The sequence below is a fragment of the Prionailurus viverrinus genome, chromosome C1, assembly GCF_022837055.1.
Source record: "Prionailurus viverrinus isolate Anna chromosome C1, UM_Priviv_1.0, whole genome shotgun sequence".
NCBI classification, from domain to species: Eukaryota; Metazoa; Chordata; class Mammalia; order Carnivora; family Felidae; genus Prionailurus; species Prionailurus viverrinus.
In genome coordinates, this window is record NC_062568.1 from 120197954 (window position 1) to 120220624 (window position 22671).

Consider the following 22671-nt stretch of genomic DNA (forward strand, 5'->3'; position numbering starts at 1 on the left):
GGTCTCCCCATCTCAAGAAACCCAGCACTTTTCCTCAGGATGAAAACCTTGTGGCTCCAGAGGGAACAGCAAGAAGTTGGCTAGAAAATAAATTTGGGGGCTGTCCCCCCCCCACCCCAAAGCCCCTCCTTCCCTGTTTCTGGCAAGCCCAGGGGTAGGAAGGTAATGGGCCACCAGCAAGAAACACCTGCCTTTCCCCACAGCACCCTGCCCCGAGGCCTTGCCTGACAGAGCCCAGGGGGGAGGCAGGGAGAGGGCCAGTGTGGTCTGCAGGGATGTGGTGAACACGGGCCGGCACGAATCACCTACACGCACCCACACCCAGGTAGGGGCACGCACCACACACACACACACACACGCACGCACACGCACGCACCAAGCTCCAGGCCTTACGTCTAACACAGCAGAGCCACAGCCAGGACGGGGCCCGGCCTGCAGCCAAAGGCTACAAGCACTACCCAGCCCGTAAGAACCAAGCAGACGGCCCGCTCAACCGCCCTGGTGCAGGCTGGCAGGCTGGGGCCTGGCCCAGCCACACGCTACAAAATTAAAAATATATCAAATATACAATGAAAATAGATCTGTACAGCACTGAGGATGAAAATAGTCCACCAGCCACAGTATAATATTGGGTTTGTCATTTAACAGCATTTACACCCACATGTACAGATTGAATATACAATAGAAATAGAATATATAGAGGAGTATATATAGTAGAGTGTCTCTCCTGGGGCCTTGCTTTTCCTGTTGCTAAGTCTGCTGGGATTGGGCATGGGGCCAGGTAGGAGGTGTTGGTGAGGTGCCTGAGGCGGGATGCTGTGCCCCAAAAGCTCATGTCTTCGGGGACATGTGGGTCTCCTTCCCCCCCTCACACTGAGAAAGGACAGGTGTGGCCAGAGGGCTGGAAATGGGAGCAGATGCGGGGGGAGGGACCCCTTGGCAAGTTGGTGGGGGGGACCATGGTGCTAGGTGATGAAGGAGGGAACCCTGGGCGTGGCCTGTCCCTCCCAGCGCTGAGAACACGGGAGTGACTCGGGACGTTGCGTGAAGGTGCCCGGGCCTAGCACTGTGGCCCGCTGCTGCCCCGTGTACCTCAGCTCTCACAATTGGAGTTCTGCCATCCCCGCCAGGCTGCCTGCCTTCCATCCATCCATGCCTGTGCATCCACGCGACCATCCTTCCGCGAGCCCATCCAGCGCTCTGCAGACATTATTCTCCAGCCAGACTCCAGTCCTCCCAGCCTGCACTCCGAGGGCAGCCCTCTTCTGGGGGAGGCCTCAGGTAGGGGTGGGTGGGGATGCGGCGGGGGCTGGGCCCCAGGACAGAGACCCGGCCCTTCTCCTGGGCAACCCCGGTGCCCACAGCACTGCCCGTGCCCTCCCTGTCACGGGCCGGGCGGCTTGGGGAAGGTTCCCGAGATATTCACACATGACATGCACACGGCGCTGGTTGTGCTCGAACAAGGAGAGTGAGTGGCAGCCCAAAGGGGCAGTGAAGTTATCCGTCTTTCCCTAGGGATGAGGTTTGCTGGGTACGAGCCCCTGAACTCCAGGGACCCCCATTCCAGGGGAGAAGCTGCCGCTAGTGAGAAAGTTGGGCCCCCGGGTGAGAGAGGGAGTGTGCTTCGCAATTGTGCTCCAAACCATCTGAATTGTGCTGTGAACCATCAAGTGTGCTCTGGAAACCTCTCTGTGTACTGTCCCCTCCTCTCTAGAGGAAAGAGGCACAGGCCAGGACTGTGGGCTCCAGGGTGGGGACGGAGAGGGCCGGCTAAGCCCTCATGGAGGCGGGCAAGGGTTCCGGACAGTTGTCACCCTCCCAGGCAGGACGCAGGACACACGCTGCCCCAGGCAGGGTCAGGAACATGGAGATTCCACCTAGAGCCCAGGCCAAGGGCCCCCGTGCCCAGCCCACAAGACAGAACCTGGGGACTTCCACAAGATTCCGTCCCAGGTCTGAGCCCTGAGTCCTGACACAATCGTCCTGTCCCCAACCTTGAATTCATCAGCCTCTGGGCTGCCCCACACCCCGTCCTACCCGACGCCGAGCCTCTCACCACCACCTGGTGGCACGGAGGGATGCCCAGGACCTAAGAACAACAGGTGCCAGGTTACAGGGAGCGGGTAGGGAGAGTGACCCCTACAGTGGCCACTTGCAGTCTCCACTGTGCTGGGAATCCGGACTTCTGGATTGTTCTCGTTAATCAGCTGCAATTTGGTGAGCGGATCTCAGGAGGTGAGATGGGCTGGGAGCCTGCACTGGGGACAGAGTTTCTCCTGGCCCCTGCTCAGGTCTAGGGAGGAGCTGGCCGGGACTGGGGTGGGGGATGAGGGAGGGCACCCCCCCTCTCCGTGGGCAGAGGGCCTAGCCTAGGAAGCGAGGCCAGGCCGGGACGAGCAGGCTGGATGGGTGTCGGGGGAGAGGTGGGCAGGGCAGGGTGGGGCGGTGGTCACAGCTCCGACTCGGGGGTGCTGGCCAGGAGGTAGCTGCTCCCATAGCGTCCATTGGGGTTGCCACTGGTCTCCAGGGGCGACGTGCTGCCGGGCCCCAGGTAGGAGCGGTGAGTGGGCATGGGGGAGGGCGCCTCGCTGGGCACCTTGCTGAGGATGAAGCGGGTCTCATCGTTCTCCTCCAGGTTGGAGATGTCCTTCATCATGCGGCCCTTCTTGTAGGACACGGAGAGGGTGTTGGAGCCATCAGAGAGCAGGTGGAAGTGCCGGAGGATGAACACCACGGGGATGGGCAAGGTCGCCACGACGATGAGGGTGATCAGGAGCGCCATGGCCCAGTTAGGGAAGTACAGGTAGCGTTCCGCAGCCTAGGGGTGGACGGGGGCGAGGGCTGCTGTCCGACGCTGTGACCACCTCACCCTCCCGGGACCTCCAGGCCTGACTCCTCCTGCCCTCTCCCATCCCCACGCGCCATCCTGGCCAGGTGCCAGCAGAGATGGAAGGAATCGGGGTGGCTACTCGAGTTGGCTGGTCGCCTTGGTTAAGGGCCCGAGCTCCCCTGGGTCTCGGTTTCTACATCTGGAAAGTGGATGGGTAATTCTGCTCTACAGACACGGACAGAGAACACGGGTTGGGAAGACTGGACAGGTGCACCAAACTTTCCGACCCTCAGTCTCCCCCTTTGTGCTCTAGGGGTAATGCCACCTCTCTCTCTGGGCCATTGTAAAGATTACAGATCAGGTGTGCAAAGGCCCTGGAGGGGCCTGGCACACAGCAGCTCCCCTAGAAGGGTTTATCTCTATTGCCTGGGGAGATGCCAGTGACCCTGGGGTTTCAGGTCCCCCCTCACCTCCTCCTTGATCCAGGCGCTGTACCCGGGGGGTGTGACCCCCAGCTGGATGATGCTCGCCGTGGTGAGCACAGCCATGCACAGTGGAGACACGAACTTCCACATGTAGAAATAGAAGCGATAGGGCCGGAAGCCCAGCATCTCTGTCAGCTCCTGCATGAACCTGCCAGGTGCACAGAAAGCCCAGCTTCGACACCCCCACCGCGCCTGCGTATTCCCCCACAACTGCCTCCTCCAGGAAGCCTTCACTGACCAGTCCCTCCCTCCCAGGCTCTTCCATTCTTCACATCCAGCGCTCCCAGTTTATTATTCAGTGGCCCAGCTGGCCTCTGCGCAGGCTCTGGTGCCCTCTGCTGACCTCCCCTGAATACCTAACAGCTCACCCCATCCAGGGATTTGCTGCTGTTCACGGGACATGCCTGGGCAGCTGGACAGGCGCCGCAGGACTTCTGTGTGCGCCTTGCACCCCACCCCACTCACACTGGTCTGGCTCCACACGCCCCCTGCTGGAAGAGAGGTGAAGGGCGCTTCTCTAGCGTCCAGGGGCCCTGACTTGAGGGGTTCTAACGCCTGGGTCTGTGGGTAGAATTACAATAGCCGTCAGGCTGTGTACATGAATGTCATGAAAAAAACATCATTTCTACTTCAATAACACCTAAGTGCAATCTTGCATTTCTTACTGTCGTAAATGCAAGCCACCACAGCGGAATTGGCAGTACCTGAGACTTTGTCACCAAATCATTACATCACAGACACCTTCCCATCACGTTACAATCGAAGCCGCCTACAAATGCCATTTATGTCCACCGCTATCTCACGATGATTGCCATAGCTAGGTCGTGTAACTTCATGCAGTAAAAATAAGGTACCTGTGCGTCACTGTATCCGATTTTCAACAGCACTTTCCTAGTTTTCAACTTCATTCATTTCCTGTATCTTACATATTTTATCTTATCCACTTGAGAATAATATTCTGGGGCTTCACCTGACTGCAGAAGCCTCTTCTGCAGGAGCAGCCTCTTCCAGCCCCGGCTCCCACGGCTGTTCCTGTCTTACCCCACGTCCCTGCCTGCGCTCTTGTAGGAAGAAGATGGCTGTAGCAGGACCGTGACAGAGCCTGATTCCAAGACCAGGTCCAGACATGAGCGGAGGCTCTGGCCTTGTGGACAGAGTGGGAGGGGCCCGGTCCTGGGGCTCCCCAGGCCCACAGATTTGTTAAACAAGGAATGAGGCTGGGGGGCTGACGGTGGATGTGGCTCTGCCGTGGGCTCGGGCCACGAGCCCCACTGCTTCCTTACTGCTGAATTCCCTTACCTCACCCCCCAGACAGGTCCCCAACCGCACCTCATCTCGCACCCCCAGATTGCTCACCCCAACACTGAGTCGGGCTGCTGAAGTCCTACAGTTCTCTCTGAGGGCAGGGGGGGGCTCTTGTACAGCTGCTAAGTGCTTAACAAGCTTAACAGAAGTCTGAAGAGCTGGTACTCAGGTAAGGGGCTACAGTAATTTAAGGCAGTTTAGGGTGATGCCAGGACCTGAACCCAGGAGACTCACGCCCTCAGCCCGGCTCTGCCTCTTACCAGCCAAGTGGCCTTGGGGAGTCACGTCCTCCCTCTGAGTCCCAGATCTCTAAGGGCACTTTGAGTGTTAACATTCTGACTCTGTGATCTCCTAGCCCACTCAGAAGCAGCCCTGGGGACATGGCACTCTCCAGGAGGTCATAATAGGACAGACCCCTCCTCCTGTCCCACACCTTCCCCATGTCCCTCCCCCCCCCCTTACTTCTTGGTTCCATAGATCCAGGCCACAGCAATGTTCTCAAGGATGACGATGACGGTGAGCGGCAGGGTGGCAGAGTAGTCGTCAAACATGGTGACAAAGTAGTTTCCGGAGCGCTGGACGAACAACAGCCCCACGAAGAATGCAAAGACACAGCAGCCCACTACAGAGAGCCGGGAGGCCGGTGTGGGGGCACAGGTGCAGGGTGGGCGGGGCCCAGGGGTCTTGGGGGGCACCCAGGCCCCTCCCTTCCCACCCCTCCTCCCTGAAGGCCTTCAAGGGAGGGATCCAGATGCTGAGCTTCTGAGCTCCCACTCTACCAGGAGAGGAGTGGCCCAGGGCTGGGAGTGGCGGAGGCAGAGCAGGGCGCAAGGCCAACGTGGAGGGAGGGCACCCCCCAAGGGGGGTTCAGCAGGCCCTCAGAGAGAGGGCCACGTGACCCAAGAAAGAGGCCATCCTCCAGCTCGGGTTTGGCACAGATTCCCCAACAGCCCTCTCCTGGCTCTTGAGTGCTCTCCTCTGGGTGGTAAGCCAGGCCCCAACTGCATCCTGGGGGGCAGCAGGGAGCCTTCTCAGTATGGAGTCTTCCTAAAGTCAGAGGCACAATGGTCGCCCCTGAGGGCAGCCCACAGGGCCGGGGCCGGGGCGCTGCCGGGAAGAGTTACCTGTGAACATCTCCTTGGGCACCTTGAAGGTGTCGATGATGGGCGTGGTGATGCCGGCCATGGTCCCAATCATGCTGCCCAGACCCAGGTTGATGAGCATCAGGAAGAACATGACAGACCAGAACGGGGAGGCCGGGAAGTGCGTCATGGCCTCAGTGAAGGCGATGAAGGCCAGCCCTGTGCCCTGTACGGACTGAGGACGGGGTGGAGGGCGAGGGCTCAGCGAAGCCCACACCACTCCTGGGAGCCCCTTGCTTCCTCATCTCTGCCCCTGCAGCTTTAAGAATAACGATTCCCTCCTTCACAGGAATCCCTGCCCCCACCTAAATCTCGTCTTTGGCCAGCGGGTCTCAAACTTGAGTGAGCATCAGCAGCCCCCCCTCCCCCAGGGAGCAAGGTACCGTTTCAAGAAGTTCACCTGTGGGATCTGGGAGCTATGAGCTGTCTAGGGATCCCAGGTGATCTAGATGAAGATGCTCATATTTAGCCCAGCCTGAGACCCTCCTCCTCTAAGAAGTCTTCCCTGATGGCTCTAGCCACAACTTTGGGAGCGCCCCGTTCTGAGCTCCAGACTTTAAGGTAGTGGGCCCAGCCTCCAGTGCCTAATGGAACTACACCGGAGCCTTTAAAACACCAACGCCTGAGTACTCCCCGCCCCCCACCCCCTCCCCCCCCCCCCGGAAATGATCATTTGATTGGTCTGGCGCTAAAAGCTGGGTATGTGGGTTTTATTAAGCCCCCAGGGGACTCCAATGGGTAGCCAAGGTGGAGAGCCACTGCACCCATGCCTGGGCCCCTGCTCATGGGGCAAGTGACCACACACTGCCCACGGACATCACTTCTACGCTGTCCCGTAGGGACCCGTGATCGTGGGGAAACACCTCCCCCAACTGCGTGAGTGTATAATTCTTGTCACTTGGATGTTATCGACGACGGATCGTATAAGGAAAAAAACCTGGCTCCAATCCTAGTTTTATTCAGAGGACCGGGCCATGCCCAGGAAAATGGGGCGGGATCTCACGGAAGGGAGGGGCCCTTTGTGCTGCCAGTCACCTGGGGGCAGAAACCAGACTGGATCGTTTGCTCTCGATCACATGGAAAGAGGCAGAGGGTACAGGACACGGCTCCCTTGGCATTAGTATAGTGCCAGCAGCATGCAGAGGACTTCACATCGAGCTCAGGCATCAGGACAAGGAAAGCTCATCTTCCCTAGCTTCATAAAGAGGGCAGAGTTGGCCTGGGCTGAAGGGAGCTGGCTCTGCCCCATGGAAATCTTGGCACCAGCTGGGTCCCAAGACCCTGTGGGCATGTCTCTATCCTGTTACCCCTACTAACAGAACAGTCCCTTTGAAAGTTTCCAGCTGTGCAAGTGGGAATAGAAGCAAGGCGACCAAACTTGGGCCTGAGCATTAAGGAGGGAGGGGTAGTCACCTGCTCTGTCCCAGGGACTAAGGGTCATTGCGGCAGTGGGAGCTGCAGTGAGTGGGGACAGCCGGGGGAGGGAACCGAAGCATCAAGGGGCGACTCAGAACATGGGGACTTGAACCCTGGCTCCCCTTACTAGCTGTGAGACCTGGAGCAAGCTCCCAATTTACAGGCTACACAGCTGCAAAATAGGAGGCCGTATTAATACTCCACTCACAGCACTGTCGTGAGGGCCAGAGGGGACAGACAGCAGAGCGCACTCAGTAATGGAAGCGCTTCTTTTCTGTGAGCCGTGTACAAAGCCCTGTTGCAAGTACATCATGTATGACCGTGACCCACGTGCAGGAAGCCTGTGCAACGCATCTGAAAGTCATTCCGCACGATTCCTGTGATCTCTGGGACGTGTGTGTGTGCCTCGTGCCAAAGGTTTGGCTGAAAGCTTTCCTCTCTCCCTCCCTGGACACATCGTGGGTCCTGGTTTATCAAGCAAGCAAATGAGTCCCTGGCGGCCTTCTGAGGCCTGCATCCAGGCTCCAGCCACCCCTGGCCTGTCTCTGGGTCCCACACTCCCACGTATGCCTTCCTGCCCACCCCAGGAAGGGCAGCCTGCCTCACACCTTGTCCAGCTCGTCCTCCAGGAGGCAGGGGTCGAGGCCCAGAGCTGAGAAGTGGTCCTCCTTCACGGCCATGATGACTTTGTACATCTCCGTGTAGTCCTTGGCAGTCAGGTGCGAGAAGTTGACGTGTGGAGGGATGAGGTCCCGGCTCAGGACATTGGTGTGGAGGTACCCCAGGATTTTCTCGGCATTCCTGCAGCACAAAAAGGGGAGGGCCAGGTAAAGAGGCAGGAGTGGGCACGGTCCCTGAGGCCCCTCCCAGACACCCAGGCAGGAGCCCACACGGGCCATTGACAGAGACATCTCTGAACCCATCCCTGGGATCCAGGGCCGGGGCCGGAGAGAGGTCCTCTGATGTCCAGCCATCAGCCCGGGGCGGATGGGGACTCTGCCTCCGTAACCCACCTGCCCCGCCTGGGTAAGGTGGACAGGGAGAAGAAGGGACAGCAGCCAAGATGCCACCTACTCGACCACACACTTCTCGTTCATGATGTTGGCCTTGAAGCCCAGCACGGCAAACACCACGAGGGTGGCCAGCACCGAGGTGAAGAAGTTAATGAAGGACACCAGTGCAGCATCGAAGTGACAGTTGTTATCTTGCTTGTTGTAGCTGGAGAAGGCGATGACACCCCCGAAGCCCAGCCCCAGGGCGAAGAAGACCTGTGTGGCTGCCTCCCGCCACACCTGGGGGTCCAGCATCTTGTCCAGCTGTCGGGGGAGGACGAGAGACACACAGATGATGGTTTTATTCACGCACAGTGGCGCTCCCACCTCGGCCCCTTCCTCACCCTCACCAGAGTTCAGAGGCCGCATGGCATGGTGGGAAAGCTGTGGTTGGGTGACCTTGGGTTTTCCCCTGACCCCTCTGAACTTCAGATGCCCACGTGTATAACACAGATAACAAGAGCATTAACTTCAGAGGATTGTTGTGAGGCTTAAGTGAGATAAAATAAATGCTGTGTGCTTACTTAGTAACTTCTCAGTTCATTTGAACTGCCACCTTTGCTAACCATGGGGCTATTATGCTGAGGAATATCTTCAGGGCCATTAGGTATGATGTGTGGTGCACAGCTCGAGGGAGGGCCATTCACTTGGACTATAGTGTGAATGGTGCCTCTTTGAGTTGTGCAGTGTACAACCTGCACAACAGCACTAGAGAACTGAGAACACGAGTATTTCCCCGATACCTTCTCCACTTCAAACCATGAAAAAGGACACCAGCTCCTCCCTCCTGCCCACCTGATCTTCTTTTCCCAGGAAAAAAATAAGGGCCCCATGTTCATTCTTGCACTTCTACATGTTCTAGGTCACAGAAAGACCCTTCCCCCCTCCCACCCAACCAACTTGAAGCACAGACACTTCCTAGAGAGGGGAAACCCCCTTCCTGACCTTCCATCTGCCTTCAGACCTGATGGAACCCTGCACCACAACAGCCTGTAGAGGGTATGGGGCAATTCCCAAAGTGCTTTTCGTAGCCATTTTCCTTTTACTGTTTGTCCCTCACGACAGGGACCGTGGCTTGGACCCAGCACGGGGCTGTAGAGTTAGATGGACCCAGGCCTAAACCTGACGCCCATCCTTAAATAGCTTAGAAGGGTTAGAAAAATGACAGTGCCTGTTTTATGAGCCTCAGTTTTCTCATCTGAACAATGGGAACAATAATAGAGTATCCCTCCCACGGCAGTTGTGAGGATCAGATGTGCAGCAACAAGTAATGCCTGGCACATAAATAACAAGTTAATCCTGACAAAGTGCCTCTGACTTGGTCAGGACAGGTTTTTTGTTTTTTTGTGGTTTTTTTGGTGGAGGGAAGGAATTACTGTTCACATTTTGAAAGAGTGAACAGACACCCCAAGGTGAAAATTACTCGCTCCGAGTGACTCGAGTACAGATGCTCTGATGCTGGCCCCTGACACCCTCCTAGCACCCCCCCTTCCCAGACCATATCCTCCTGCGCCTGTGCTGCTGAGGTCGACCCAAGTGACCGAGGAGGCAAGGAGGTTCTAGAGAGTTTGCTCTCCCTGCAGGCACAAGCCCGAACTGGTCCTGTCCTGGCCGCCCCTCGCTGTGTGCCTGTGGCCAAGTCCACTCCCCGTGTGTATACTGAGGCCTTGGACTTGAGGCTCCGCCCAGTGCTACCTTACAGCCCTAACGCCCAGGATGGAGGCCCATCTTCCCGCCACCTCAGCAGCTCCCTAGGCATAGCTGAGCGCCTGGAGTCACCCCACTGGCTGAGAAGATGCTGGCAAGCTTGGAGGGCTGGGAGAGGCGCCTCCAGGCTCACCCCAGCCTCGCCCCAGGCTGGGGAGGAAGAGGAGGACCACGGTGGTAGAGTCTTCAGGGTCAGTGCACAAAGGGAGGCCTGGCTGGCGAGTATGTGTGTTCTGGGGGAGATTAAGGTCCCCTCTCCTTGCACAAAATAAAGTCATCTTTGGTCCACCAAGAAAACCCAGAACCCAGGCTTTAAGGAGCTAACAGTACCCGACTTCCATGAGAAGGGGACACCTTCCCCATCCCCTCCCTGTCTCCGCACACTCAATAGTAACGTGTTGTAGCCTCCCTGTGAATATGACACGCAGCCACTCATCCATCAAACACGGAACACCTACTGGGGGTCAGGCCGGGGCTAGGTGTGGGGACCCACAGAGAGTAAGAGCAGGCAAGGTCCCAGCTCCTGTGGAGCTGATATTCTAATTGTCAAATGACCCCACAAACAGATGTTAAGTTGCAAAGGTGACAAGGGCTGTGAAGGCCAGGACCCAATACTGGGTGGGGGGAAGCGGGGGGTTGAGCCAGTCAGGAGGCCAGGGATAGCTTCCCCTGAGGAAGGGATCCTCGAACTGACATCTGAGAGGTAGAAAGCGAAGTTAAGAGGGCAGGGAAGAGCATTCGGACAGAGGGAACAGCGTCGGCCGAGGCCCCGAGGCAAGGCAGGACAGAGGAGGGCGTGTAAACAGAAAGAGGCCAGGCTGCCTGAAGCAGCAAGGATGAGGCGCGAGAGGTACAGGTGAGGCTGGGGGGCAGAGGAGTCAGATCAAAGGTCTTACAGGGCTCCCAAGAATGCACTTAATCCGGGGGGAAAAAAGTGATCAGATGTGCATTTCTAACAGAAACCAGAGCCAATGAGGCAGCCCTGTTAGGAAGCACCTCTGGGGTCCAGGCAGGGTAATGATGGCCTTGCCTAGGGTCAGGGTGGAGAGATTTCAGCAGGAAAAACCAAGTCGACCTTCGCTCTGGACTGGAGGTGGGGGGATGCTGGAGAGTCAGATGCCAAGGTGACAGCCATGCTTCTGGCCTGCGTGCCTGAGAGGGTAGAGATGGACACCGAGGAGAAGGGGCAGGTCTTGATGGGGTTGGAACGGTGCCGATCGAGATGTCAGCTGTAGAAATGCTGAGTTTAATGTGTCTTTACGATAGGCGAGAGGAGATGTCAAGTGGGCGGGCAGACAAGTGAGCCTGGAGCCCAGAGAAGAGAGCCTGAGCCAGAGATGTAACTCGTGAGGTGTAGGTGTGCAGGAAGGAACTGAAGGGCTCACCGGGGTGGGGAGAAGAGGCAAGCCAGGGGCCGGGGCAACATCTCCAAGTTCAATGCAGCAGAGAGGGAGGTGCAGCAGCCCAGACAGGAGGAAGCACAAGAGAGGGCTGGCTCCAGAGGTCACAGGACACAAGCCTGGCTGGAGGGGGACTGAGGCATGATATGCTACGGTGAGCAGGTCATGGGTGGGCTCCGTCAGAGCTGTTCGGGAAGCGATGTGGCCAGAGTCACGTAGATGCCAGGAAAAGTGAGAAGCAGAGGGGAAGAAACGAAGGCAAAGCAGATAATCTACTCCTTGGAGAAGCTAGCCCTGGAACGGGAGGAGAAACGTGGCAGGTTCGGGCCATCAAGGAAGTGTGGCTTTTTTATTTGGTATCTTGTTTTTGCTTTTTTAATTTTAATTTTAATTTTTGAGAGAGAGAGAGAGAGAGAGAGAGAGAGACAGACTGCGAGTGGGGGAGGGGCAGACAGAGAGGGAGACAAAGAATCCGAAGCAGGCTCCAGGCTCTGAGCTGTCAGCCCAGAGCCCAACACGGGGCTCAAAGCCATGAACCATGAGATCATGACCTGAGCCGAAGTTGGACACTCAACTGACTGAGCCACCCAGGCGTCCCATGTGTTTGTCTTTAATGCAGTGACTTGATATGTAAAGGCCGATGGAGGACAGGGGATCTAGAGGGGAGGGGGGCTGTCTTCCACAGGGAACCCTGGAGCTACTCACGGAGGGAGCAGGACAAGAGAACAGGACAGGGCAGCTGCAGGGTGGGTTTGTATGTTCCGCGTCTGTCTCTGAGGGGGTTTCTGTCTTGGTGGCTCTGTTCACCCCGTAACGCAGAAGGCTGACTCACCTGTTAGGGGTGAAGCCGGCACGTTCAGACAGGTGGAAGAGGTTTAAATCGGTCACAGTGGAGCACGGAGAAATGGAGCCGGGTTATCCCACATTGTCGAGGGTTCACTGTGTTTGCAATGTCGTCTTTACAAAAAGTAGGACAGGCCCACGTTTCCCTACCTAAAAGCCCCAAGGCCAGACTGGTTTTGGAACTCGGGCTCTTCTTCCTAACTTTATTTTAGAAAGGTAATATGGTGCATATGCCACATAATTACATAATCCCCCAGCAGGGTCTGGGGCAGCACCCTGTAATCAAACGCATTGGTATTTCTGTAGCAGAATATGAAAATTCACACCAAGTGAATCAATAATGACTATAAATAGCTTCACATCTGTTCAGGTCATTTTGCCGCCAACTGAGTTCCGGGAGAAAGAAAAAACAACTTTTGTTTTTCAGGGCTATTTGGATTTTGGCATTGTGAGTAAGGAGACAGAGGCCTGCATGGAAATTTGAAGATTATTTTAAACAGGAGAACAAAACAATCGTTGTCCCGACGGGGCAAGGACCTTTGTACCTCCCCTCTCCTGGGTGGGTTTTTAAAAGATCCTCCCAGAAAGTTCTAGAAATGGGTGGGGGATTACTTATGCCTGGGAGGTATGCTGGCATTCACTGACGCTCGCCAATGATCATTCATGACAGTTCTACCAATCAGCTGGAAACTGGGCACTTCCCTCAGGCTAGGAACCTAGACACAATGGCAGGGCTCTGGGCGGTCTGGTGAGTTCCCGCCAGGAAGAAGCACCAGATTTTGTGACAGAGGGTAGGTTGAGATGGACACCGCCCTGGCCGTCCCCCTTGCATGCTGAAAAATCTTTGATGGTTCCCCACTGTGTGCTGAAAAACCTTTTTCCACTCTTTTCCACTCCGAATGCAGCGAACTAACTCTTCCAAAGCCCCGCAGTCTCATACCTCTGGCCTTTGCCCAGGCTGTTCCCTCTGCCTGGAATTCCGCTCCTCTTACTCACACACCGGTGAAACTCCTACTTCTTTCTTAAAGGCCAGCATAAATATCACCTCCTCTTTGAAGCTTTTCCTGATGCCTCTGGCAGAGCTAGCCACAGCCCTCGGGCTCTTGTAGCTCCAGTCAATACCTGCATTCCAGGTTTAGATATCTGCCTTCTGTTCAACACTCTGTGTTTCTTAGGGGTGGAGCCCATCTCCTGTCCACTGTGTAAGCAGTGTCTGACACACAGGAGAGAAGGAAAGCGTTGGGAGCAAGAGAGAGAGAGACGGACAAGGCTGCTTCCTCAAGGTGAACTGCGCGGGAGGGACCACACCAGGCGCTGTGAAATTGTACCGGCCTTTCTGTGCTAGGATCAGGCTTCTAGGACAAGAAGATCCTTAGGGCTTTAAACCTCTGCTTTCTCAAACGTGGCTATTTTAATGCTGGCTTCCTTTCCTTTTCTTCTCTCTTGCTTTTTTCCTCCCCCTCCCCCATCCCCACCCTCCTTCTTCCTTCTCTCCCTCCTCCCTCCTCCCTCCTCCTCCTCCTCCTCCTCTTCTGGTGATTCTTTCAGTTTTCATCTACATCAGTTATTACCAAAGTTTTTACAAAAGGGTCTGGACCATCTGTGAGGTCCAAACACATGTCATTGTCAGGATTTTCATCACTCTCTAAGCCTCAAAATGGGTAAATTCCTAGGCCCAGCCACTTTCAGGGCCAAGTTCCATAAATGGAGGCAGCCACACCCTAGGGAGACCACCATAATCCCAAACTGCACCATCAGAGCTGACCCTGTAACTTGGGGGACAGACTCTCCAAGGACAGGGTAGGCAAGTCTTATATGCAACGATCTGGGATGGGAACAAGAATTTTGTTTATGTTTTTAAGACTGTATCTATTTGCTGTTCTTTTCTAATTTTTAAAAATTATGGCACATTGATTGTAAAAGGTACAAAAGGTGGAGAGGAAAATATAATGAGCCCCCAGGTACCCATCACTCAGTTTCAACAATTTACCAACATATGGCCAATCTCACCTCCTCTTGCCCCATTCCCCATCCCTAGATTATCTTGAAGAAAATTGGTGGCTCCAAATCTGATATTAATGAGGTCCCAGGAAATAGTCTGTGCCAAAGCTTGACCTTTGAGGACACACGTGCCCTGTGTGAGCAGCCCCTGGACACCCCTCCAGCCTGCAGCTTGGAGGGGCTCTCTTGCTGATGGAGATGACCAGATGCCCAATGTTCACCTGGCAGTAAAGTGAGGCAGGCACCTTCAGGACTGTTCAGAACAACAGGAAAGCCTGTTGTTCCTTGAATTTAAAGGGGCTCTATCAGGATTCCTGGGGTGCTGGTGCATAATTCCAACAAGGCCCCGATCATGGGGTCTACAGAGGATGAACCCGCGGCCAGACCTCAGGAAGCCCAATGTCCTTGCCAAACATCAGGATGTGACCGCAAGAGGAGAGGTGGGGAATGGGCTCTCCCTACGAAAAGACAAGGCTCGCGCCGTCCTTGGGGTGCCTGCCCTAAAATACGGCAAGAGCTTCCTGCCATTTCCTTGGCACGAGGGCTGAGTCACTTCCTCACGCGGAGAGCGAGGTGTTTCACGCATTTGACTCAGCGGCACCAAGATGCTTTTGGAATCCACAAGCAGCCCCTGAGTGCCTGGCCTGACCTGGTGCGTGACTGGAGCACACACACCTTTGCTCCTCAGCCCTGCTGGGCACCTGCCGGTGCAACAGCCAGCTGGGGCCACGAGACACCAGATGGCACTGGAGCGCCGGGTTCCCAGCGCCCAAGAACAGTGTCACCTTCACGAGGGAGAGAATAATCGCTAAGGCTTACCATGCGCTCTCTGCGCACCGGAAGCAGGTCCCCCGTGCTCTCCCGACAAGGCTGTGGGGAAGCCACCATGGTTTGCCCCATCTCGCAGCCGAGTAAACGGAGTAAGTTCCCACAGGGATCTTGCCCTCCGACCATTGAGTGACGAGCCGGGAACCAGACTGTCTGGCTCCGGAGCCCGCCCAAGGCTGGCTTGCCCTGGTCATCCTGCCCAGAAGCCCTCCTCTGCTTGTGGAGGTCAAGGAGCTCTACCACTGATCTCTGCCCCTGGGCCCTGAGTGCCTCCCAGGACCCCACTTCTCTAAGGGTTAACACGTACCCTTGACCCTGGGCCAGTCTGGCTCACTGGTGAAGACTGCTCATGTGTCTAGACCCCAGACGCGGTGAAGCGAGAGGCAGATGCCCAAAGCTGCACGTAGCTGAGGCTGTGCCGGGCCCCTGTCCCGGAAGACCGTGTGCTCTCATCTCAACCGATGACACATGGTTTAAAACTCAAAAGGCACAAAAGGGCACTGTAAGGGCTCCTTTACCCCACCCCGTATCCAGACAGTTCGTATTCTTGCGTGCTCTTCCAGTGACATTTTATGTGTATATCAGTAACACACACACACACACACACACCCCAACATATATATCTGCGTGTGTGTGTATTCCTGCCCCCAGTCTGACACTTCCTCGTCGTGCTGAGTTAGGAACCCACAGAGTTCTGGGGCTTCTGGCAAGCTGCCCCCCTCAGCCCCTGCCCACTCTCAGCCTTGTTCCCACAGTGTGCCTAAGGGACCACTGGGCCTGGTCCCTCGGTCCCAGGGCCCCGTTTACCTCGGCTGCTGCAAGGTTCCCACGACTCCTGGGTTGTCCTTCATCCGGACTTCATCTCAGGATGGCTGGGTCTGTCCCCTGCTCTGACTCACGCCCTGCCCCTCCCTAACTGCCTGCACCCTGCCGCCGGCCCCTGGAACTCACAGTCTGTCACTCCCACTCCCCCATCTCCACAAGCCTTCCCTGGATGCCCCCCTCCCCCATGCCTTCTTGCTCCGACTCGGTGGTTCTCCAGCCTGGCCACACATCAGAATCACTGGGAGCTTTCAAGAGCTCCTACTGCCTGGATACCACACCTGGGGATCCTGATTTTTCAGTCTGTTGGCTGGAGTCTGATTGGTCGAGGGTGGGCCCGATCCGGAGGCCTCCCCTGCAGCCCTCTCGAGTAGAGGCTGTCCTCTTACACGCCCAGGCTGCCATCGGGCCTGGAGGCGGAGAGCGGGCTCCCTGTTCCTCCAGGTCGTTGTCGCTATTCCAAGTACACTGTCTCTGTCCAGCTCTACAGCTATCATATTTCTGGGTCCCTTCAGCTCCTCCCTTCCACTGAGATCGTCCTTCACCCCACTCCTAGGATTGTGCCATAGCCCCTGTCATATCTAAGAGCGGTGCGCCACCTCGGACCTCAAAGTCAAGGACCCTGAACCCCAGAGCACTGTCTTCCCAGCTCACTCCTTCTAGTATCTTGACTCCTAAAATTCTTCACCCATACTGGGACTATCTGCCCTTCACCACCCCCATCCTGTTTGTAGCATAACTTCCCTTCTTCATTGGCTTGGTTGATGGTCCATCATTTGGTTGCTCCCTTGCTACCCTCTTAACTCCCCTGCCGCCTCTCCCCATGGTCATCCCTTGTTATCACCTCCTGACCCTGGTGAAGTCCAACCAACCTTCCACCGACTCTGGGCCTGCCCCCAAGCCGCTAGGCATAGCTGGAGAAATCACGCAAGGCGCACCTTGGGACCTTTGATGAGTTATGTAACCTCTCTGTGCATCAGTACCTCCCCCGCCCCCTGCAAACTGGCTAAAATAACACCTGCCCTGAGGGTTATTATGAGCTTCAATGAGTGACTGTACGTCAGGTGCACGTAACGGTGCCTGGCACACGTAAGCATCGTCCACTGTAAAACACATGATTGTTCTCAGTATCCCTCCAACTGTGGGAAATAGCGTGCTTTCAGAGGTGTTAAACTAGGGGGAACTGTCCAGCTTGGGACTGGAGAAGCGTTAGCCACGCCATGCTGGCTGGCTTCACCGCACACTCGTGTGCCCCCTGACCGCCAGCCTGTGCTCCGTGCTGCCCACACTCCCTGTCTCCTGCACGGTCACCTCACACTCGCTCCTCCTTAGGCGTCCACCACGCTCCGCCATTCGGACTCTCAACTGAGGCCCTTGCTTCCTCCTTCACAGAAGAAAATGACACGATGGGAAGAGAGAGCTCTCACAATGAGGAGCTCCTCACCACAGCTTCTCAGCTGCCAGCCCCTGTGCCCGCCGGCTGGCCCTTGCCTCCTGTTCCTCCCCGATAAGACCAACTCCTCCACGTGGGCGCTGGGCCCCACCTCCCTGCTCACTCAAGGACTCTGGTCCCCCTCCACCCAAAAGCATTGATTTCCCACTCTTGGTTGTTTTTTTTTTTAAGTGTACCATTTGGGGCACCTAGGCGGCTCAGCAGGTTAAGTGTATGACTTCCGCTCAGGCCATGATCTCGTGGTTCATGAGTCTTGAGTTCGAGCCCTGCATGGGCCTCTCTGCTGTCAGCACAGAGCCCACTTCAGACCCTCTGTCTCTCTCTCTCTGCCCCTCCCACATGCCCACTCTCTCTCTCTCAAAAATAAACATTTTAAAAGCATAAAGTTTAATGGTATTTAGCACATCACAGAGTTGTGCCCCCATTGCCACAATTTTCGAACTTCTTCATCACCCCGAAAAGAAAGCCCATCCTCATTAACAGTCACTCCCCTTTTCTCCCCAGCCTCCTCACAAACCCAGCCCTAAGGAACCACTAATCTGCTTTCTGTCTCTACAGATTTGCCTATTCTGGCCATTTCACGTAAACGGAATCACACAACATGTGGTCTTTGGTGACCAAAGACCAAAGACCAAAGACCAAAGAGGTTCGTGCAATGTCGTGGCACCTGTTAGTACTTCATTCCCCTTTATGGCCTAAGAAGTCACCCTCGTACAAACACACGACTCTCGATTCTTCCATTCGTCAGTTGACAGACATCTGAGCTGTTTCTACCTTTTGGCTCTTGTGAAGGATGCTGCGATGAACATTTGTGTACAAGTTTTTGTGTGAACATGTTTTTAGCTCTCTTGGAAACGCGCCTGGGAGTGGAATTGCTGGCTCATACGCTAACTCTGTCTAACCTTTGGAGATGCTGCCAGGCTGTTTGCCAAAGCGGCTGCTCCATTCCACATTCCCACCAGCGGCGTATGATGGAGTTCTGTCATCATAGTACCGAGTTCTGAAATAACACCCTCGATCCCATGGATATCTCCAGTTTCCACCCATTTCTCATTTCTCTGCTTTTTTTTTTTTTTATAGTAAAACGCCTGGGTTTGCACCTGGGTGGCTCAGTCGGTGGAGCGTTCGACTCTTGGTTTCGGCTCAGGTCATGATCTCACGGTTTATGAGGTTGAGCCCCGCATCGGGCTCTGCGCGGACAGCGAGGACCCTGCTGGGGACTCTCTCTCCCTCTCTCTCTGCCCCTCCCCCACTGGCTCATGTGTGTGTGTGTGTGTGTGTGTGTGCACGCGCGCGCACTCTCTTTCTCTCCAGGGACCCCCCTGATGCCAGGTGCACTGCTCATTTCCCAGTCCTCACCGCCTGCCTGACCTCAGCAACTTTGGACATGGCAGATCATTCCCTCCTTAAAGACGTTTCTCTGCTTTGCCTCTGGGATTGATGTATCCATGTCTCCCTCCCCTCCTCCTCCTCCTCTTTCTCCTCCCACATTGGCTACCCTTCCCCCAACCTCTAAATGCTGGGCCCTGGTGCTCACTGCTCAGTCCTCTTCTCAGTGTTCACTCTCCAGGCGACCGTCACTAGTCCACAGCTTTGAAGTCTCTGATTCCCAAGTTTATATCTCTGCTTGGCCTGCAGACTCAGCTGTCCGACTGCCTACTCAGTATCTCCGCTTGGATATCTACTAGACATTTTAGACCTGCTGTGTCCAAAACAGTAGTCTTGATGTTCCCCACCAGTCTGCTCTCCTCACCGTCTGCCCTCATCTCCATGAATTCAACTCCGTGCTTCTAGTCGCTCAGGCCAAAGACCGTGGAGTCATCCCCCAATTGACCACTGTCCCTCTCTCAGCCCTCACATCCAATTCCACAACAAATCGTGTGACCCTGCTTCCCGAATATGTCCTGAATCTGACCACTTCTCATCACTCCTATTGCCATCACCTGGGCTGAAATCACAGTCTCCTCTCACCTGGAGGAATTCTAGAACTTGGATTCACCTGGATGGAGCCCTCTGGCAGGTCGTTCTGTTCCACCCTTGCTCCCTCAGATTGTCTACGGCAGCCAGAGGGGTCTTTCGAAGATGGAAGTCAGATCACGTTGCTACTTTGCTCGGCACCTCCAGTGGCTCCCATTTCACCAAGAGTAGACACCAAAGGCCTACTTGGCTCATAACACACTCGTGCTCTGGCTCCCCACTGCCCCCTTGACCGCATGTCCTACTTCTCTCCCCTCCCATTCCGGACTCATTTAGCCTCCTTGAATTGGATGCCAAACACTTCCAAACCTCGAGGCCTTTTCATTTATTGTTCTCTCCGGAATGGAATGCGCTACGTTCAGATATCCACACAGCCTGCTTCCCACCTCCCCTCTTCACTCAAAGACCGCTTTCTCAGGAAGGCCTTCCTTGAACACTACCTGAAGCAACCCCTCTCCCCGGCGTCCCTACTCCTCCTTTCTCTGCTTTATTTTTCTCCTTAGCAACACCACCCAGCACGTCCTTAATCTTCTATTATCTTATTATTCCCATGAGGGCTAGGAAGTTCGTCTGCTTGGTTCACCACTGGATCCCAGGACCCACCACAGAGTCCAGAACCTAACAGGCACTCAGCGAACCTTTGAGGACTGAAGGGATAAATTAATGACAGTCATTTGGATTGTTTTCCACCTTTGGCCACTAAAACACGTACTACAATGGCCAGTATGGTTCACAGGTCATTTTTGTTTTGAGGGAATATATCTTCAGGGCAAATAACTGGAAGTGGAATTGCTGGGTCAAAGGACACGAATAGTTATGATTTTGAGAAACACTTTCCGCAAGTTTTGGTGGTAAGTCTACCACAATCTACCACTTTGTGTTGAGCAAGTCACATGGTGAACTGTGTGGCACGCCACGCTGACTTGGGTTTTTCACTGAATGGAAAGAAAGTAATCAGGAGAGATGTTGCCCAAGGAATCCAAGAAGTTAACTAGCCGTCAACATGAATGACTGTCCCATCAAAAATGCTAGAGGGTCATCACGGTATCCTGGCCACACTGCATTTGCCATACGTCCAGTGACTGCTTGGGGGCATGGACTGAAAGTCCAGATCCTATGGCTTGGATCCTTTCTGGTATTGGAAGACTTCAGAAGAGGACTTTCAGCATATCCACAGACAGCCTGTGCTCTTTTCGAGTGGATTCTGAGATGCCCTGGCCAAAACTCTTCTTGGACTCTGCCATGGCTACGAAATGGCATGACCCCTGGAGATGTCATTCGCACGGTGGTCGGTCTAAATGGAGCAGCGCACAGCCTGGGAAGCTGTGTGCAAGGACCCCAGCATTCTATAACACTGCTCTAGGTCAAGGACTTGAAATGGTTTCAGGGTTCCCCATCTCACCGATCCTGTCCTGGAACAGTCACAGCTCTGCAACAGTGGTCTGCCACATATGGACAGTCGAACAACTGTCCACCCTCACCCAGCCGTCGTTGCTGGCCTTACCTGCAGCACAGGCTGTGAAGGGCATCCTTGATGGAAGAGTTTGGCCTTTGAGGCCCTTAGGTCTCCCCTTCCCCATTCAACACATCCGTCCAAGGTCAAGAGTGGGAGCTGCCCCAAAGAACTGCTCAGTGAGCAAGATCTCAAGATGAACTTGCAGGCTCTTTCCAGACTGAAAGTCACAAGAGCTAGATGGGCCAGGCACCACACCTGCTGGGTCTTGGTAACCTGGCTCCTCCAGGTTACTTTAAACTGCACTTCACGGAGACTCTGGCCCATATACATGCTAACATGACATCACGCCATTTCCTGAACATCCAGCAAAAGGTTTTGGAGAGGAATGTCCTCTGTTATGCAAAGTACACATCAACCATCTCGCATCCATCTGATTGGCAAAAATTGAGGTCTAACAAACGTGGAGCAACAAGGACTCTTGTCTACAACTGGTGGGAGTGTCGACCGTTGCCACCACTTTGCTGCTGTTTTTGTAATGTTTATTCATTTTTGAGAGGCAGAGAGAGAGAGAGAGAGAGAGAGAGCATGAGCAGGAGAAGGACAGAGAGAGAGGGAGAGGGAGAGGGAGACACAGAATCTGAAGCAGGCTCTAAGCTCTGAGCTGTCAGCACAGAGCCCAATACGGGGCTCGAACCCATGAACTGTGAGACCATGACCTGAGCTGAAAGTGGATGCTTAACTGACTTGAGCCACCCAGGTGCCCTGTTGCCACCACTTTGGAGAGCAATTTGGCCACCATCTAGTAAAACTGAAGGTATGCATATCCTTTGGGATGGCAATTTTACTCCTGAATTTTTTCTAGACACCCTAGAAAAAAACTGTGCACATGAAGACCTGTGTGATAATGTTTACTGTAGTGTTACTAGCAATAGTGAAAGCTGGAAACAACAGAAGTGATCATCAACTAGAGAATGAACAAATAAAGTTCCGTGCTATGGTGGAATACTGTCCACCAGGGGAGATGGAGACACCAAAACTACAAACAGCACTATAAATAAACCTCAAATAACAGTATGGGACAAAAATAAAAGCTGAGGCAAGTCACAGGAAGTTGCATAAAATACGATGCCACTTACGTAAAGTTTAAAAGTACGCACAAATGCTATACGTTGTTTATGCACACACGAATATGTATTACGAGTTTTAAAAAATGTACTAGGGGGATGAAGCCTAAATTCCGGATAGTGGTTTTCTTTAGGGGAGGAAAGAAATGGGATCAGGTCAAGCTATACGGGCATTTTTTATGGCCTCTGTAATTTTGATCTCTTAAAAATGTTTATTATATTATATATGTGTGGTTACATGCCTGAGATATTTCATAATTAAAAAGGTGTTTTAGGGGCGCCTCAGTGGCTCGGTTGGTTAAGCATCCGACTCTTGATTTTGGCTCAAGTCATGATCTCGCGGTGCGTGAGTTCGAGCCCCCCATCAGCCCAGGGCCTGCCTGGGATCCTGTCTCCCTCTCTCTCTGCCCCTCCCCCACTTGCTCTCTCTATCTCTCTCAAAATAAATAAAAAGGATGTTTTAAAAAGCATCTGAATCAAATGGAGAGCGGTACTGTGTATGCTGGGACCAGAAGCCCATCTCATGAATCTGTTCCATACTGGGCTCTCTCAACATGGGTCCCACCCAGGGGCCCATCGGACACCTGTGTGAATCTCCCCATTTATGAACATCTCCAGAGTATACAGTTTCCTCATAAGGTTCAATAAAGTATAACTAAAAGATTCAAGTGAAAACGTTGGACAGATCATCATTCTAAAATACAGTTGAAGTAATTCATAGAAACTGTTGGCTTTCTTCTCACGGCCATTTCCCTCCCAAAGAAACCAGATTCACATTATTGTCTTCTTTGTCAGACATCCCATGTTCACAACAACCTTATGCCAGCCAC

General features: G+C 54.4%; 1 protein-coding gene across 1 annotated transcript in view; it reads right to left on the reverse strand.

Moving 5' to 3' along the window:
* Positions 1 to 592: 592 nt before the first annotated feature.
* SLC6A17 (solute carrier family 6 member 17) overlaps positions 593 to 22671 on the reverse strand; it is a 50458-nt gene continuing 28379 nt past the window's right edge. The window contains exons 7-12 of the mRNA XM_047872049.1: positions 8253 to 8494; positions 7787 to 7979; positions 5745 to 5937; positions 5083 to 5242; positions 3301 to 3463; positions 593 to 2818 (exon numbers count right to left, since the gene is read on the reverse strand). Of these exons, the coding sequence (XP_047728005.1) occupies positions 2450 to 2818; positions 3301 to 3463; positions 5083 to 5242; positions 5745 to 5937; positions 7787 to 7979; positions 8253 to 8494 (1320 nt within the window). The 3' untranslated portion in view covers positions 593 to 2449. The remainder of the gene's footprint in view (positions 2819 to 3300; positions 3464 to 5082; positions 5243 to 5744; positions 5938 to 7786; positions 7980 to 8252; positions 8495 to 22671) is intronic.